Below are 19,425 nucleotides of genomic sequence, written 5' to 3' on the forward strand. Positions count from 1 at the left end.
TGCAAGGAAAGTGAAGTTACATTAATACTGTCCATACCAGAGTAAGTTATGGGAACTTTCATCTCTGTACTATAGGTTCATATTATTCATTCACTCCCACTTCTAAAATCTTCCAAAATATAGAGAAATTTTGTTTTTTCTACACTCAACCCAAACAACTATTTTATAGTAGCATATACTTTTTTTTTTTCCAAATGAGATCTTCATGTCTTATCTTAGATTAATTCCCGAAAGAGCAAAGTGTCTCCTTATATCAGTGGTTACCAAAATGAAGTACAGGACTTTCTTGTTTTACCCTGTGATGTCACTTACTCTCTGTACTAAGTGAATTCTGAATGTTTCCCCTGCTGTTTGGTCTGAAGCTGGGTCATTTGCTTCCATTCTTTGGCTGCCCAATGGAGCTCCTTTATGCAAATTACCTTCCCAACTTCCTGTAAGGAAACTAGGGATTGTTTTCATTGTTACCATTATGGAAATCTGAGTACAGTTAAAGGGGAAAAATCAGAATAGTTTTGTTAAAATTATTAAACATGGGATGAATACTGACTTTTATTTTTTTTACCTGACATTTGAATTCAGTCACTGACTGATACTGAAAAATTTTGTTCCTAAATCTGGTATTTATTATGGCATACTATCATAACTCGAAGCTCCTGTTACATCCCCTCCCCCTAAAAATGTTGAAACGATGAGAGGGTGTTAGCTGCACAATAGAGGGAAAAACCAGAATCAGAACTCGTCTGCAAGGGATTTTGATCTGTCTCCATGCTACAACCTAGTTTTCAAGAAGACAGGTCTCTAAATGGTGATTCCAGAATGATTTGGTACAGTGACAGGAAGAAATTATTTTCTGGGTATTTGGTTCTCATGATGACCTGGTATGCAGATGATTCTAGTATAATTCAAGTAATTTTCAAATTCAATTCAATTCAATTGTAACTTTTATTAGATCCTACTATGTTTACAAATCTCAGTCCTGCAACAGGCTTCTAATATACATGATGATAGGGAGGCAAGAATTGCAAACCTAAAGCTCTTTTCGTTTCTTCACCTTCCTTTACTTGAAAAGCTTTCAGAAAGCTTGTGAGAGGGGACAGTTTTCATAGCAACATGACGTGATTATGTGTCTCTGCCAAGAAACTCATAAACCAAAATATGGAACAAAGCTATGGCTTAACCCCAATCTCGGTTTTGGATGGTATAAGCAAAAGCATTTCATATATGAAAGTTTTCTCAGTGTTTATGCAGTGGCATATCTCATGGTCTGTCCATCTCAAAAGTTGAATTGGCATTTTATGTTCTATTTCTAATTGTTAAGTGAAGCGATAGTCCCGGTGCTTCAGTCAGCCGTCGGTCAGTGATTTTTCTCTCCGGTGCTTTTGCCACAGTTTTTAGCAACCAGTTCATGTTGCAACTAGTTCATGTTGCACGTGGTCCATGGAGTGATCGTTCTAAAACACATGTCACTTTGTCGTTCCTTTGCTAAAAATTCTTACATAGGTTCTCCTGTTTATAGAGGAACCTAAGTCCTTAGCATGACAGATAAGGGGCTCTCTGGCTTTGCCTATCCTACGCTTTTAGCATCCTCAGCTACCATTTCCTCTAGAGACATTTGGTAATTCAGGAATTTTAAGCTACTCCCAATTCATTGCCTTGGCATAATCACTTGCCAGAGATCGATGCTTTCAAAACTCCGTTCAGATTTAACCTTCTCTGAAGTTCTACCTGACAACTCGTCCCCAGCCAGAGTTAAGTATTCCGTTCATGCTCCATAGCACCTTGAAACTTTCTGTTAAAATAACATCACATTTCAATAATCTGTCTATGCCTGCCTTTCTACCCTGCTCTCTGAATTTCTCTTTGTAGTCTCAGTGAGGAGTTAGCATGTCATAGGACTTCAGTCAATGTTTTTGAAGGACTGAAGGTAGGAGAGCACCTGAACTTCTTTGTATTTTTAAACTTTTACAAATGCAAGCTTAAACAACCGTGAGTCACGTAAGGGGGTGTGTATTCACGAGCAGGTCGGCATGCACACACTCTGGGCAAGCCAGCGGAGGATGAATGTCAAGAGAGAGGGATTGTTTGGGAAAGGAGAATCGTCCATTTGCTTTAAATCAGAAATATTTACCAAATCTGAATTTTTGTTTCTACAAATGAGACTTAGAAAATTTCCACATTACTGTGAAATTCTTGTTTATAATGCACAAATATGCCCTAAAGATTACCTTTCTCCTTTGCAGACACATTCAGTGTTCACAGTTATTTAAAACACATACATTGGTCACCTATACAAAATAAGGTTTCAGAAAGAATCAAAACCAATAATGAAGGTGAAATTTTCTCAAAAGTAATAGTTACCCAGAGATACAGGCTGAATTTGTGTGATTGCAGGTCATTTGTAGCTAATGATTATTTCATTTTTTTATAATGCAATGTTAGGTAGCTTGTCTGTACTGTTATCAACCCTTATAGAACATAAAGACTAAAATCTAAAACCTAACAGTTTGTTTTTCTTTTTTTTTTTTTTTTTTTTTTTTTTTTTTTTTTTTTTTTTTTTTTTTAAAGATTTTATTTATTTATTTGACAGAGAGAAATCACAAGTAGATGGAGAGGCAGGCAGAGAGAGAGAGAGAGGGAAACAGGCTCCCCGCTGAGCAGAGAGCCCGATGCGGGACTCGATCCCAGGACCCTGAGATCATGACCCGAGCCGAAGGCAGCGGCTCAACCCACTGAGCCACCCAGGCGCCCAACAGTTTGTTTTTCTATCACGATTCTATGAATCTTTCCCCGTGGTCCCAAATCATGATAAAGTTCAACACAAAAAGTTCTTCGTAGTTAACAATGTCTAAAAATGAAATAAATAGTAATAAAAAGTGTATGTCATTAAATTAAATGCCCTCTTCCTTTGCTCACTTGAGAGACATTTTTCTACCTGCTCTATACTTGGCACTTAATTAGATGCTGGAAAAACAATAAAGTTTGTCTTCAGAATTATTTTCTACAGCCTAGGAAATTAGGTGGGGACAGATTTTAAACCAAATATTTCTCTGGTGACTTCAGAGTAGCCTTGTTCCTCCCAAAAAATTAATCAAATTCTATGTCATAAAGAATTGTTCCCGTTTTTATGTCCAGTTTTTACACAAACACAATGTTTGACCATCACTTTGTCAAGTACATCTCTTCATCAATCTGTAGAACCCTGTTTCCACAACCATATGTGCTATGTGTGGTCCAAGAGACTAACAGACTTGTCAAACAAGGGTTAAATTTCAAGTCCATTTTAGGAAGGTGCATATCCTTATTAATGCCACATACACCAAAATATATAAGGTATGCGTTGTAAACCCACAGCAGAGGGGAAAAATTAAAAAGTTATGCTTTCTGGTATACTTCAAAGACTCTGCTTGAAGTTATGGATTGGTATTTCCATGTCATTTATTTTTAATGGGGAGTGGGGAGTACTAATATTTAGCAGGTAGCATACTTATCTGAGAATATAGTAAATACACAACTAGTGTTTGTATGCCTTGGTGTCCTGATATAGATGAGAGAAAACAAAAACATTTGAGTCATAAAAAAATTAATTTATCTGAATATTTATTGATGGTTAGGCAATAGGGTTCCTTTATGCAAATGGAAAAATTCTTTATCTTTATTTTCGGTAAGTGTGGAAAAAACCTTACTTGTATGTGTATTTACATTTTGATGGGCATATTTTGAAGTCATTCTTTTCATCAGTATCAAGTATCAACCATTTCTTTGTTCTCTAGCAAAAGGGAATTCTTACTTTGATACAACTTTACTCTTTGTTCGATATTATAAAAGGTCCACAAAAGAAGGTGGCTCAGAAGGCTGAGCACTTAATTTCACCTTTCAATGAAGATAATCAGTAATTATTTGCCTCCTATTTACCATCATGTTGAAAACCTAACAGTAGAGCTCCTTTTGTCCCTTACATTTCAAAAGATAATTTTAATCTAGCCTTTGCCCTATTATTTATCATTAAGAATTTACTACATTTTGGTAGTTGGTTTTGAAACTTTTACTTGTATCTGAAAGATGCAGATCATATCTATTTATTACACAATGGGCTCTGTTTGCTGCAGAAAAGAGTGAAACTTTTAACTGCTTAGCACACTTGCCAGTGAAATATACCTGACAGAGCAGAGGTTATAACTTTGGCTCTAATTACTTTTAATAATGGTAAGAAAATGTGTTTTGTTTGTTTACATGCTGTTTACAATGGCATAATTTTTTAAATATATACAATTGAGATATTTATTGCATACTATTTTAAAGATGTTTTATGTGTTTTCACCTTTGGAATATATTGTTACAGTTACTTATACAGATAATTTGGGTGGCTTTGTTAATGTAGCTAGTAATTTTTATGACTACTAAGTGACCAGTTTTCCGTGCCTTTTATTGTGGGATGCATGATTATGTATTTATTGTACGGAAGTCACTGATGTGTGTATTTTTGTACTTTGCTGAGAGTAATGGTTGATCTCGATGTACATGATGATGAGAGATGCCTTTCCCAAAGGGCACTGCCTTGAGATAGTCCTTCTCAAATAAAAAAAAGAATGCATTTGGAAAATGTGTGAAGCCTACTTTTTTGTGGCAGGAAACCTTAGTTTTTTAATTACACTTTTTATTTTGAGATCATTGTAGATTCACATACAGTTGTATGAAAAAAATACAGAGAGGGATCGTGTGTCCCTTTTACACATTTCCTCCCCATGATAACATCCAGCAAACTGAGAGCACAATATCACAACCAGGATGTTGACATTGACAGAGTCCAGATGCTGGACAGTTCTCTCACTCCAAAGCCACACCAGGATCCTTTGGGTTGCCCTTTATAGCCACACCCACTTCCCTTCTGCCTTTGTCCTCTCCTTAACCCTAGCAACCACTCATCTCTCTCCATTTCTGTAATTTTGTCATTTCATTTTGTATTAGTGGAATCATACAGTATTTGACTTTTTTTTTCTACTCAGCCTAATTCCCTGGAGATGAGTCCGAATTATTGCATGGAACAATAGTACGGTTCTTTTGTTGCTGCATAATACCCATGTGGTGGGGGAATTCTTAATGGTAAAACATAATTTAATTTACCCTTATAGCAAATGAGTCCTTGATGTTCACCAATAAGCCCTTGTTAACCAAATGGATGGCAGGTGCTGTCTCCAGTAGTAAGGATCTATGACCAGCTCTTTGAGATTGCTGTCTCGTGAGGAAAAAAGATTATTGGAACAGAGTGATGTGCACTGGTAAAAGAAAAATACATCACCAAGTGTGTGGGGAGCACGGAGGAAGGGAATGTGTAATGGAGGCTTTGGGGCACCTTCCTGAATAGGGGACATTGAGTTGGATTTTAAAGCTGTTAGTGAAATATGTGTGTAAGAAAGGCAGAGGTAACAACGCAAGGGACAGCAAAATGGGATGGCAGGTCCAGCTTGGTGTTGCTGAAGCATGAAGGGAGAGCAGCAAGAGACAAGATGGAACTTGAGCAGTGATTTGGATTTGAGACCTGGACAGATCAGTGGCCTCTGTGGGGTAGGATTGACCTGCCAAGGGCTGAAGACGGAGATCAGCTTGAGGCTGTAGAAAAGGTCTAGGCGAGAGGCGGTGAGGGTCTTCTCTAGGGTGGTTTTAGTGGAGCTGGCAAGGAGGGAACAGATCTGACAAATACTAATGCATAAATGGCCTGCACAGGCAGACTGTCTGTGGATGAAGGAGGAAGAAGGAAGGAACCCAGGTTTCTACCAACTAGAAGGGAAAACAGCAAGGTCAAATTCAGATTCAGACTTCATGGGTTTGAGATGACTGGAGGATGTCTATTAAGATCTATGACAATATTAGAGAGTGGTGTGGGAAGGAAATAGAGATCTGGGAGCCCTTGTCAGGTGGGTTGAAGGCATTAGAGAAGATGAAAGTGTCCTTAAAGATACTTAGGAAGTCAGAACAAAGACCTGTGGTGTGGGACTCAGACCTCTGAGGAGGGAGCGAGATCCATCAGATGTGCCTCTCGAAGATGGGTTTGGTGGGACTGGCTCTGGGAGTTCCAGAAGAAGAAACTGGAGAATAGGACCAGCCGCCTCTGCCAGGGAGACGGGTGGTGTCCAGGACACATCAGCAGCAACGGGGAGTAAAACAAGAAAAGTGAGTCCTTCCTCCTGCCTTCTGTTGCCCTCTTGTGCCCCCATTGGCAGAATGGGTGGGAAATAAGCTGACAGATGTGGAGTGCCATTTGTACTGTGGATCCGGAAACCCAGCGTCCCAGGGCATAGCATCGAAGGGTATATTTGGAGCCAAGACCTACCAGTCCAGTAAGTGGCCTCTAAAGCTGGTGAAGCACTCTTCTTGAAGGACAACACTCGGGCACCGGAGGCGGGGCTCAGTGGTTTAAACATCTGCCTTCAGCTCAGGTCATGGTCCTGGGGTCCTGGAGTGGAGCCCTGCATGGGGCTTCCTGTTCCTTGAGGCGTCTGCTTCTCCTTCTTCCTCTGCCCGTCCATCTGCTCGTGCTCTCCCTCTCACTCTCTTTCAAATAAATTAATAAAATCTTAAAAAAAAAAAAATACTCATCACTTTCAGTGAAAAGTGGGGCAAGAAGCTGAAAGATTCTTAGTTTGAAAAAGAACATTCAAAATAAATAAAATCTTAAAAAAAAGAAAAGAAAAAGAAAATTCAGGGATAGGGAGTGGGGGTAGATGTAGGAATATAAGAGCTTGTATGTAAGAACTGTCTTCAAATCTTTGAAGGACTCTCCAGAAAGACTGGGTTTGCACTCGTCCTAAGTAAGAGAAGGGAGATTGACAAGAAAAATGCTACATCTAGAGATGCGCTGAACTGTCTCACAGCATGTGTTCCCTTTTGAGAGAAGAGTTCAAACACAGGCTGCAGGAATGCAAACTCCACTTGGGAAGATAATTTGTTCATCAGTGTGACCCAGTGCATGGAACAGTACTCAGCACATGGTGTGTGCACAGTATCTATTTGTTGACTAGGTCATAAGTAATTCAGACAACAGATCAGAAGACCAGAACACCTCAGGGTCCCTTTCAATCTTGCAACTGCTTATACATAAAGGAAAAATATGCAGGGTCCTAACCAAATTAGGAAACAAAGGAACTGGAGTTTAAAAGCTCTGCAAAAGCTTATCATCTAACATTCGGTTTCAGAGCAACCGAAATTTTATGCATCTCCATGGTGACCTGAGGCACAGCTTGATTCTGAAGGGCTTTCTGAATCATCGTATTAAATTACTTTCACTTTAATATGCAAATTATATTTCACTTTACACTAACTCTTTTTTTTTTTTTTTAAAGATTTTATTTATTTATTTGACAGAGAGAGATCACAAGTAGGCAGAGAGGCAGGCAGAGAGAGAGAGGAGGAGGAAGCAGACTCCCCGCTGAGCAGAGAGCCCGATGCGGGACTCGATCCCAGGACCCTGAGACCATGACCTGAGCCGAAGGCAGCGGCCCAACCCACTGAGCCACCCAGGCGCCCTACACTAACTCTTTTTAAAGAAGTAATGTGTTATATAACTATCCTTCTTGATTAATCAGAAAGCCCCTTTCCTAATCTTGGCAGCCAGTTGTTCATAGGCCATCTTAGTCCTTTTGGGGCTGCTATAACAATGCACGGATTTTGAACAACAGACATTTATTTCTTACTGTTCTGGAGGTCAGGAAGTCCCAGGATTGGGACAGGGCACTGTGAAATTCGGCTTCTGGTAAAAACCCACTTTCTGGCCAGAAATGACCATCTTCTGTGCTCACTTGGCAGGAAGGTCCAGGGCAGGAAGGTCCAGTGAGCTCTCTGGTGTCTCCTAATCCCATTCCTGAGGCCTGCACTCTCATGACCTAGTCACCTCCCAAAGTCCCCACTGCCTAATACATTGGGGGTTAGGATTTCCACCAACATTCAGACCATAGCATAGTGCTAGCAAATTAGAATTTTCACCAGGAAATCTAAACACAGATTATTATTATTATCATATATAATATTAGTATAATATAATAATATGTCTTATTATTATTCATTATTAATTTTAGAAATCAGAGTTGTCCCAGTAGTCCAAGAAGTTGAATCTCACCTTTCCTTCCCTTGCCCTGGCCCCAGTGTGTGTCTCTCTTGGTCCCTGTGCCCCCCGTGGTGCATTCGCAAAATGTGACCACCAGTGCTATGGTTGGTAATGTTCAGGAGCTAGTCTTATGGTGGGCATGGGAGTACCAACCACAAAAATGAGAGGCGGCAGATAAAAAAGAGTAGCATCCTAGCCCCGTATAGTACTTCTTAGTTTGAGGGACTACATTTACTCCTCATAACAACCCCATAAATTTAGTATTCACCCCATTTCAACATCTTCACATGCTGCACACAACTTCGTTGGTTCTCCTTCTAGCAATGAATGACATTTTGGACAAATATGGATATTGAGCACAACCCTTCCTTAAAGGAGTGACACTGATTTGCCAAGTAGGAAGCAGCCCCAAGAAGCATAGTGAGTAAGAAAAGCACGTTTGCTGCAAATCTCCTGTCCCGCCCAGACCTCCCTCCCACCCACATTCATGTTGCACAAGCACCATGGAAACTGAAAGTCCACAAATGAAAGGAACCTCAGATAATACTGTTTAAATTTTTCAGAATTTTTGGGCTGCTACCCACAGTAAGAAATACATATTCCCCATTATACATCAATATATGTAAACATACACACATACAAACATATGTATATACCTTAGTAGATTTACTATAACAGCACTTATTTACCTGCAATGTATTTTAATATATTTTTTTAAGATTTTATTTATTTATTTGACAAAGATCACAAGTAGGCAGAGAAGCAGGGACAGAGAGAGGAAGGGAAGCAGGCCCCCTGCTGAGCAGAGAGCCCGATGCGGGACTCGATCCCAGGACCCTGGGATCATGACTCGAGCCAAAGGCAGTGGCCCAACCCGCTGAGCCACCCAGGCGCCCTTTTAATATATATTTTTTAAATACTGATTGCTACCTGTTGAAATGATGTTGGAGCTCATTAATGAGAGGGTAAGCAAACTTTTTCTGTAAAGGGTCACACTAAGTAGTTTTTTTTTTTTTTTTTAAAGATTTTATTTATTTATTTGACAGACAGAAATCACAGGTAGGCAAAGAGGCAGGCAGAGAGAGAGGAAGGGAAGCAGGCTCCCCGCTGAGCAGAGATACTAATGCGGGGCTCGATCCCAGGACCCTGAGACCATGACCTGAGCCGAAGGCAGAGGCCTTAACCCACCGAGCCACCCAGGTGCCCCACACTAAGTAGTTTTGACTTCGTGAGCCATATGGCCTCTCTGTCAGGTGCACTCAAATCTGCCTCTGTAGGGGGAAAGCAGAGATGGTTAGCACAGCTGTGTTCCAATAAAATGTTCTTTACAGAAACAGTAGCCCAACCCCTGCTCTAACAGAGCCGAGCCCACAGTTCCAAAAATGCAGCACTAGTTCAACAACATCCAATGCTCAGCTGACTGCTTGAGAATCATCTGGAAAGCATATTAAACAATGTCCAGGACCTACCCCTGTCCTACAGACCTACAGTCTGAGGAGTCAGGGTATCCCTCTGATCACCCTCCCTCGCAGACTCTTACCTGCGGCCAGGTTGGGAATCACTGAGCTGATCCAACCTCTCTGTTCACCATCTAACAAAAATAAAGGCAAGCTTGAAAGGCCAAGTTCTGGGCTCCAAGCAAATTGCCAACGAGTTTCAAGAACCCAGGCCTTATGAAACGGGGACTCACCATGTGCAGTTAAGTTGGAAATTAATAAGAAATCTGAAACAGGACATGAAATTTATCTCGTAATTTGTTCAATACATATGCCTGCAGAAATTCAACCACACTGATAACCAATTAGAGTCAGAAGCCAATGCCCATTAAACTGATAAGAATATTAGACATCTCAGGGGCGCCTGGGTGGCTCAGTGGGTTAAAGCCTCTGCCTTTGGCTTGGGTCACGATCCCAGGTCCTGTGACAGAGCCCTGCGTCGGGCTCTCTGCACAGCAGGGAGCCTGCTTCCCCTCTCTCTCTGCACCTGCCTCTCTGCCTACTTGTGATCTCTGTCTGTCAAATAAATAAATAAAATCTTGGGGAAAAAAAAGAATATTAGACATCTCAAGGCTCCTCTAAAAGTTTGTTCAGCCCAAAGGCATAAATGACTAAAAGCTCATTACTCCACGATGACAATTTTTCAACCAATAAGAAACACTAATATGTAACACTCGAATTAGCCTAATTATAATTTGATGAGCTATGCAATTTCAACTGGAAATCAAATTACTAAAGCACATCAGCTGAGTTGAAAGTGATTATAGCATGTTGGCAATATGTTTTACTTTTTTTTGGCCTGAAGTAATTTTTAAATTTAAAAGTAAAATTCAGTTTCTATTTTCATCAGGATAAATTATCTTGACATACACTTACCATGTGGACTTAAATATACTGAAACAATATGAATAAAAACAAAATGAGTATAAATAAGCACAAGCAAAAATTTGAAGTTAAATGCTAAGATTAGTGTATTAATTCACTGTAGACTCTGTGAACCCTGACCTATATTCATATTTATAGCTGCTTCTGTTTGTTCTGCAATCTCTGATAACTTTAATTACAGAGTATTTTAGTTATTAACTAAAGTCTTGTCTTTCTGCTGTATATTGAGTATGAATGAAAGGAAAGCTTCCAAACCCTCCCTTCCTTTGCTGGGGTTTTTTTCATCCTTTTCCATTTCATTCTTTCCTGTCTGCACATACAACACACACACACACACACACACACACACACACAAACTATACTCTAAATTACATCCTTACTCTCCTACCTACCTCTACTACCAACTCCACGTCTTCTCTACCTGTCAAGCTCCTGTTTATCCGTCAAGTCTCAGCTTAAGAAATCTCCCACTGGAACCTTCTAAAATCTGCCAAGACCAACTTAGACATTCTGGTCTCTGTTCCTATTACATTTTGTTCCTATTGCATACCTTGACAAGAGACATCACATTGCATCGTAATTATTAATGCAACTCTCTTCCCTCTAAATTATCTGTTTCTTAAGAACAAGAGAATATATATTATTCATCTAGTCTCCATTGCATTGCCCAAAGCTTGGCTCCTAGCTGGTCTTCAAAAAACGTCTGTTGAATGAGTGAAGAGAAGATCTTACTCGCAATATTTTGTTAAAAAACACTTATGTCTATATATTTTTTAAGATTTTATTTATTTATTTGGCAGAGAGAGAGGGAACACAAGCAGGGGGAGAGCGAGAGGAAGAAGCAGCCTTCCTGCTGAGTAGGGAGCCCAATGTGCGCCTCGATCCCAGGACCCTGGGATCATGACCTGAGCCAAAGGTAGCCACTTAATGACTGAGCCACCCAGGTGCCTGTCTTATGTCTATGTTCTTAACTGACATTTCATTGTCCTTGTTTAGTTTGGGATTCAGTTTAACAGTAACTCGTGAGTTGAAGGAGTATTTCCTCTTTTCTATTCTGTGAAGGAATTTGTGTAAGAGCAGAGTTGTCTGTTCTTTGAATGTATGATGGAATTATCTATAAAGCTGTCTAGGCACAGCTTTATTACTTCCTCCTATTTTGGGGGAGGGGTTTGTTCGGTTTTCATTTTCTGACTTCTTAGGTTTGATGCTTAGTATATCCTCTTTATTTTTAATAAAATCATGTAAAATTATCAGTTTTCCTCTAAGTACTACTTTAGCTACATTCCACACAGAATTTTTCTTCCCTCCCTCCTCTCCTCCTCCTCCTTTTCTTCTTCTTCTAAAAAAGGGATCTTGTATGGGTTTAAGATGATCATCTATTTGTCTAGAAATCCAGGGGATAAGTTCAATCACATCAGGGAAGTGAATGTGCTGGAACTCAGGACAGGATTCTGACCCACATTAGGAAACAGAGGCAAAATCCCATTCAGACCAACAACCCAGCATGGTAGAAATGACAGAGCTGGAGTTCAGTGGAGAAATCCTGTGCATGCTCAGACTAGAGAGCAAATGCCCCAAACAGTCAACTTGCAATTGCATACTAATTCCGTGTGATAAGCCTTCCAGTGGGCAGAGATCCATGTCCTGCTCAGGATTGAATGGGCAAGACTGGGCTTGCTGGAGAAGGTCTCACGCATCCCACAACTTTATTTATTTATTTATTTATTTATAAGATTTTTATTTATTTGACAGAGATCACAAGCAGGCAGAGAGGCAGGCAGAGAGAGAGGAAGGGAAGCCAGCTCCCTGCTGAACAGAGAGCCCCACATGGGGCTCGATCCTAGGACCCTGGGATCATGACCTGAGCCTAAGGCAGAGGCTTTAACCCACTGAGCCACACAGGCGCCCCTCCCACAACTTTTAATGCATAGTTTCATTATTACCCAATTTCAAACATTTAATAGTTTGCTTTAAGATCTTTTTTATTTGATTCACAAGATTTTGTGTTTTAAAGGCAGCTTTCTACCCTGGAGGTGGTGTAGTCATAACACATGGGATGGATTCATTTTTGATTCACTCTTACAGTGATTCACTCCTACATTCTCCCTGCCCCACCCCCGTAAGCCAAAAATGCCTTTTGGAATTTAGCTTAATGGAGGAGTGCGGATTTCCTATTAGACTCCCTACCTGGGGTGGGTTCAAGTTTGACTGTCTTGCTCCAAGATCCATATGCGCCATGAAAATAACAGCTCAGTTTAGCCATTTTGGCAAATGGCCTCAAATAAAATCTGATTCAATGGCAGGCTTAACTCTCTAGGTTTTTGCCTTCATTTTATTTCTTTTTTCTTGCCTTCATTTAAATTTTATGCAGAACTTTCAGTTATTTACAAAGGGAAGGTTGAACCAAATCTGCACTACCCAACACTGTGACCACTAGCTATGTGTAGCTATAGAACACTTGAAATGGGGCTCGTCTGAATTTAGATATACACATCAGATTTTGCAACTTAATACAAAAAATAATGAAAATCTCTCAATAATAGTTCTTACTTTAGTTAAATATTGAAATGATAATGCTTTGATTATGTTGGGTTAAAGAAAATATATTATGGAGTTAATTTTGCAGGTTCTTCCCGACTCTTAATATTGTTACCACAAAATTTTAAAATTATGTACATAGCTTGCATTAGATTTCTTCAAACTGTTGTTGAATGAAAGAATAAGCAAGTTGCTAAATATACCACATGATACCATTTATCTAAAAATTTCAAACACTCAAATAGTTTGTATTGTTTATAGATTCAGACATATATAGCAAAAGTATAAAAACATTAATGATAACGACATGCATCAGTTTCAGGATGGTGGCTTCCTATGGAGAGAAAGGAAGAAGAAAAGATAGTGAGAATAAAGCTTTAGATGGGACATTTTGCTTCTTCAAATACAATCTGTTATATTATTTTCAGTTTGCTTTAAATGTTTCACAGGTTAAAACTAGCATTCACATTGTGATTCCATGTTCTCTCTGCAAAACAACCCTGAACGAGGCTTTAGGATTTATCCTTACTTCAAAACTTCTTTAGGACACACAAAATATCCTAGTTTTGACTCTGATCTTATGCCCCAAGTCTAATAACTTAGTTTCCTTATTCATAGGTTGTAATTCTTCTCATTTGATTGAACTGGAGGTCCGTGGTAACTGAGGTATTAATAGGGGATTAGAGGCCTCCCTTGTTTTGACCATTTTTCTTCCCCAACTCATGTCCCACTCTTACACCCATATGGCTAGAGACCATTTCACTTCTTTTTTTTTTTTTTTTTTTTTTTAAAGATTTTATTTATTTATTTATTTGACAGAGAGAAATCACAAGTAGATGGAGAGGCAGGCAGAGAGAGAGAGGGAAGCAGGCTTCCTGCTGAGCAGAGAGCCCGATGTGGGACTCGATCCCAGGACCCTGAGATCATGACCTGAGCCGAAGGCAGCAGCTTAACCCACTGAGCCACCCAGGCGCCCACCATTTCACTTCTTGATATACTTTCTTAGTGCTTGCCAGTTGTCAGCCAGGATTGTTGAGTGTCTCTTGAGCCTAGATTCCCCAATGTTGTATTCTGTCTGCCTTTGGATCACCTCTTATACTTGGTATTGGATTTTTTTGACACCTGCTGCATTCATGAACTATTTTTTGGATATGAAATTCTGAGCTCCAGGCTGGATTTCCTCCCAGCTCTGTAGCCCCAAACCTGTCCCAACCTAGTGGATGAGTGTAATAGAGAGCCCCACTAAGAGTGATGAAATTTTACAGCTCTCAGCACTTGCTAAGCTTTCAGACTTCCTTCCTAACCTGTGTCAGACTGATCAAATTAAACACTCGAGATCCAGACCCTCAAAATAGAAGCCCATTTATTAGAACACAGCTGTCTCTCTTTACTTTCCCTCACTCCTCAGCTTAGAGATAAAAGTACTCCTTAGAAATACAACCCTCTGTCTTAGACATGACCAGGGCATCATGAGTCCTTTAAACGTGCACCAAGGCATATTCCCAAACTACTTGCCTTGTGAAATACAACATCTGTAAGCAATGCTTTGCCTTAGGTCTCCTGAATAGTTCTGCCTCGGAACAGCTTGGCTCTTCTGCTATCTGAGGATTCCTCTCTGACTCTACTTAGATGGGCTTCTTGCTTCTTCCTAGGACTCATCATTCATTGTCCTTTTAGAGACTTCTACAGCTCTTGTTCGATTTAGCTTCTTTAGCAAATGGACCACACCCAACCTGAAGCCCCATTATCTTCAAATCTATGGACTCTGACCCCAGACCCTCACTGTATTTTGTGCTCATTCCTCAGGCAGGCAAATGAGAAGAGAGAATTAAAAGATAGAGCTGAGCAACAGAGATGTGTCTGTGGCCAGATTCTGTCACAGACAGGAAAAAGCAAAAAGTCCTTGCCTGCCTTCAAGAGGCACAGCTGTCAAATCAGTTGTATAGAAGCCAAAGTGATGGGTGGAGGAGGAGCCAGGCAGAGTCAGCCTAGAGAAAAGTATCCTATGAAGGTTTCCTGCCACATGATTTTTCAAGAATTCTCAGGGGGTGTCAGATCCTTGGAGATAGAAGGTGAGGCCACCTCCTTTAAGGGGACTGACCTTTTCTAGGGGCCAGATGGTGATAGAAATCCCAGCGTTACAGGTCTCTGCCTCATCTCTGCAGGGTGGTGGCCATGGTCTCCAGATGGCAGGCAGAGATGAGGTGACAGCCTCTTTTGCTCTTATTTCATTTTTTAAAGTACTGTTGCTGGTTTTTTTCCCCAGTGCATCCATGAATTTAGTATGACATGAACTATATATTTCTAAATATCCTTTGTTAGTATGAAGGGTAAGAGCTGAATTGGGCAAAATGGAGAGGCTAATGAATTTGAGAACTGTAGAATCTGAGAGCATTTGGAAGCTAGAGTTCTAGGTCACCAATATGATAGCTATAATGCTGAGACAGTAAAAAGGGTGCTCCGCAGCTCAGTGAAAGTCTTCAGAGAGAGAAATTATAAAGATGTGACTGAGACTAGTAGCAGACAGTAGGGATGTCCTGGGGTCCAATGCTGATATATCCTTTTGAGGTCACTATGGCTCCCTTGAGAAAGCCTGTCAGCTATCCTTTGTGGCTTAGAATTTCTCCACATATTCTACAATCACAAACACTAATGAAGAGAAGAAAGCTCAAGAAGTTCCTTAGTTAGAAAATGTAGCTCATGCACATTTGGTATTCTGAGATAACAGTGGATGACATGAGTTAGATGGTGGAAAGGAGAAACAACCAGTTGGTTATCTTGGTAGTGGGGAGAGTGGGGCTGAAGATAATAGCTTTAGGGTTTGGCTGGTTATTTCTGTCCAGTTAGCCATCTGGGTAGTATCCTGGCCCTGGCCCATTTTGACCTGGCCAGGTAAAGAAGAGACTCTGTCTATGGCAGGATATAAATGTCATTATAATTTATTTTCTAAACAGATATTTTTGATAAAGAGGTGCGAACAATAGGTAAAAACTGTGAGTGTACCAGGATTGTATGTGATTGTACCAGATAAAAATAGGATATAAAGCTGCCCTGAATATAAATACAGGGGAGTCTCCAGACCAGATTAATCTTGTTGATGCCTTTGTGGAGGCAAAAGATGACCAACACGAGTATCCCAATGGCTTCTGGCATAGGTGGAAGTGAGCCAGCCACTTGTTGGAACCGCCATGAAGTTGGTTTAATATTACTGAAAGGCAGGGAGCTTAGTGAGGAAATCCATTATGAAAGTGGCCCAGGGGAACTGAATGCTTGGCAGGGGCACAGGGAGCCTTTGGCTTCTCCCAGCAGGTATTTGTTCTTGCGTATAGTTGTACATCATAACATTCCATCACTTTCAATTTTGACCTGCAGTCATCAAGTCATGAGTCAAGGAATGGTGCACCTGGGTGGCTCAGTCGGTTGAACTTCTGACTCTTGATTTCAGCTTAGGTCTTGGGTTGTAAGATTAAGCCCCATGTGGGGCTCTGTGCTCAGTGTGGAGTCTGCTTGGGATTCTCTCTCACCCTCTGCCTCTTCCTCCACCCATGCTCGCTCACTTGCGCACTCTCTCTCTCAATATAAAATAAATAAATAAATCTTAAAAAAAATAAGTCACGAGTCAAGGAAAAAAAATAGACCCTTAAGTTGGCCGAAGTGAACAAGTGAACAGAGGACAAAATTCATGGTAATCTTCTATGACATGTAGGTGATTTGAGAGAAACCTCTCTTTGAGGGCAAGAGGAGGTTCTACCTGGCCTTTTCATATGCTACTTGCCATTTCTGGATGAGGGACAAGAAGTCCAATACAAACTGGAACAGAGAATGGAACATTGTGGTGTCACAAAACCCTGTTCCCAAGGGAGATGGTGAATCAGATTATTGAAAACAAGGAGAGGACACATTTGCCATGTCCTGGCAGGAGGGACTGATGGATTCTGTACAGTATCTAAGAAACAAGTGTTATTTCTGGAGAAAGAGTTGCCTCTTTGCAAAATGGCATTGTCCAGTCACATTTTAATGAGAGGATGTTCTAGCAGAAAACAGCATTGACTTTACTGAGACCAGGTAAAATGCAAGCACTTTAGCGTATCTGGTGTGGAGAGGTAATAATGATTAAGAATCAAATAGGATGGGGTGCCTGGCTGGCTCAGTTGGAAGAGCATGCAACTCTTGATCTTGAGGTCATGAGTTTGAGTTCCACATTTGATATAGAGATTACTAAATAATAATAATGATAATAATAATAATAATAGTAATAAACTTTTAAAAAATTGGTAACACAATGGACATTTCAGCAGCCTTCAACTGAGGACTTCAGTTCCTCCTGGAACTTAGTTGAGAATTCTTAAAATTACATAAAGAGTACAGCAGAAGAAGAACTGTTTATGATAACTTTAAAAGTTATGAAAAAAGACAGGCAAATATTAAAGTCTGAATGGCACAGGATTTGAAACCAAAACCCAAGCAGCACCTTATAAAATGTTGACTTCTGTTTCCCATAAAAGAATGACATTTCCTCAAGCCAGACACAAAGATTCATCAGACTTTATTTTACGGCACACCTATTTTCATCAGGAGTTTATATGGCAATTTCAAAATAGCTACTGAGCAGCTAAAAGAGAGAGAGAAAATTATAGCCCATTAAACTGTTAAATAGAAGTTCTGTAGGAATCTTGTTACACCTATTATACTATGTCTATAGGTGTGTTGTTTCAAGATAACAAGATCTTTGTAAGAATCTTATTACAGCAACTGATAAGGATAGCAACCTGTATCATCAAATGTGAGGTAAGGACACACTTTCACAAGAAGAATTTTAAAATCAATTTAGAGGTAGGAGTAGAATATGAAAAAGAGATTAGGACCTTAAATATTTGGGCTCTCAAAGGGTGTTTTAAAAATAAATTGTATAGATGCTAAGAAATTTGATACCCACTGTTCAAAAAGATAACCTTTTTCATTTTAAGCCAATGCTGATTATTTCCCCCTTGGATACTTGAACCCAAATTCACATCCTTTCCTCTGGAAGAACAAAAGCCTAAGATGTTTTTTGTAGCCTTTCAACTGGAGTTTATTCTATCCCTGTGAGTTTTCCCTTCTCCTGGTGAAATCCACACAGGTTCAGTTTAACCTATTCATATTTTCTAGTCCCCTCCCCTCTGGTCACATTTCAGATGGTGAATGCAGATGTGGACTGAACAAGCTTAAGGAGGGCTACCTCTTTTGTTCTCTTTTGTTCTGCAAGCATCCTGGCTTTCATGTGGCCTAAGGTTGCACTTCTTGCTGTGTTTTGGCAGCCACATACTACAGAGAAAGGAGATCGTCCTAACCATGAAATGACGTAGGCCAGTGAAGCAGAAACCAGAGGTAGTCAGCTATGTGAGAGCTCAAGAGGACTGGCTCCGAGGAAACCAACTCTGCCCTGCACAAGGTTGCCTGCTGACATCACAAGTTCCATTGTGGGGAATGGGAGCCAATTTGTTCCAGGATGTTCCAATTTGTATCCCAGGAAATATACATATAAATACAAATAAGAATCAACATTAGCATGGGGCTACACTACACCTCTCTAACATAGTTTAAGGGCTTAAAACATCAAGTAGAAGACGGATTCCCTAAAGCCCAGGAAGGATTCAAGGTATCTTGAAAGTTCTGCTACTTTACAGCCTAGATTCTTATCACAGCGTTTAATGCTTCCTGACCCATAAGTAGGCATGCAATATTTATGCTCCGCATGAGTTGAGTATTACCTACTTTTAAAGATCTAATCACAGGACATTTCTGTTGAATTTCATGTGAGTTAACTAATAAATAGACATTCTTATCTGCATGTTAATGTTTCATTTGAAAAGCAAAGCAGCCAAACAATGAGGAATGAGAGACCTTGGAACAGCTTGTTCTAGGATCTTTGTTATCTTGTTATAAGTTTAAGACAATATTCAAAGTACTTCCCTTGCCTTTTGGATACCTAAACCAGGGGAAGTTATCTAATATCTTTTTTTAAGTAGTAAGCATGTATGCCATTGGCTTACACGAAAAGGAAGTGTATTTCACCTTTGCAAAGACATTTCTCTGAAGTTGTGTATAATATTTTTTTGTCAATTAAAGCAGTTACAATTTACTTATATTAAAGGCTTTTGAAATGTTCAATTACATTTCTGCTTCTTTGAATTAGAAATGTCTGCAACATAAGTTTGTTTGTTTTTTTTAAAATTTATTTAAGTGATCTCTACACCCAATATAGGGCTTGAACTAAGGACTTCTGGGTCATGAGTGAAAGAGTCACAACTCCTCCAACTACAGGTCACAGGCACCCTATAACATAAGCTTTTTTATAAAACTTTGTGCTTCTTCTTATTTTGTTTTGTTTTTTAGATTTTATTTATTTATTTGACACAAAGAGACAGT

General features: G+C 39.8%; 1 protein-coding gene across 1 annotated transcript in view; it reads left to right on the forward strand.

Annotated features, from left to right (window-relative positions):
- Positions 1-19,086, forward strand: part of DGKH (diacylglycerol kinase eta) — a 205,109-nt gene extending 186,023 nt beyond the window's left edge. The window contains exon 30 of the mRNA XM_059144625.1: positions 18,315-19,086. Coding sequence (XP_059000608.1) covers positions 18,315-18,346 — 32 coding nt within the window. The 3' untranslated portion in view covers positions 18,347-19,086. The remainder of the gene's footprint in view (positions 1-18,314) is intronic.
- Positions 19,087-19,425: the final 339 nt, after the last annotated feature.

Source organism: Mustela lutreola, chromosome 13 (assembly GCF_030435805.1).
Source record: "Mustela lutreola isolate mMusLut2 chromosome 13, mMusLut2.pri, whole genome shotgun sequence".
Lineage (NCBI taxonomy): Eukaryota > Metazoa > Chordata > Mammalia > Carnivora > Mustelidae > Mustela > Mustela lutreola.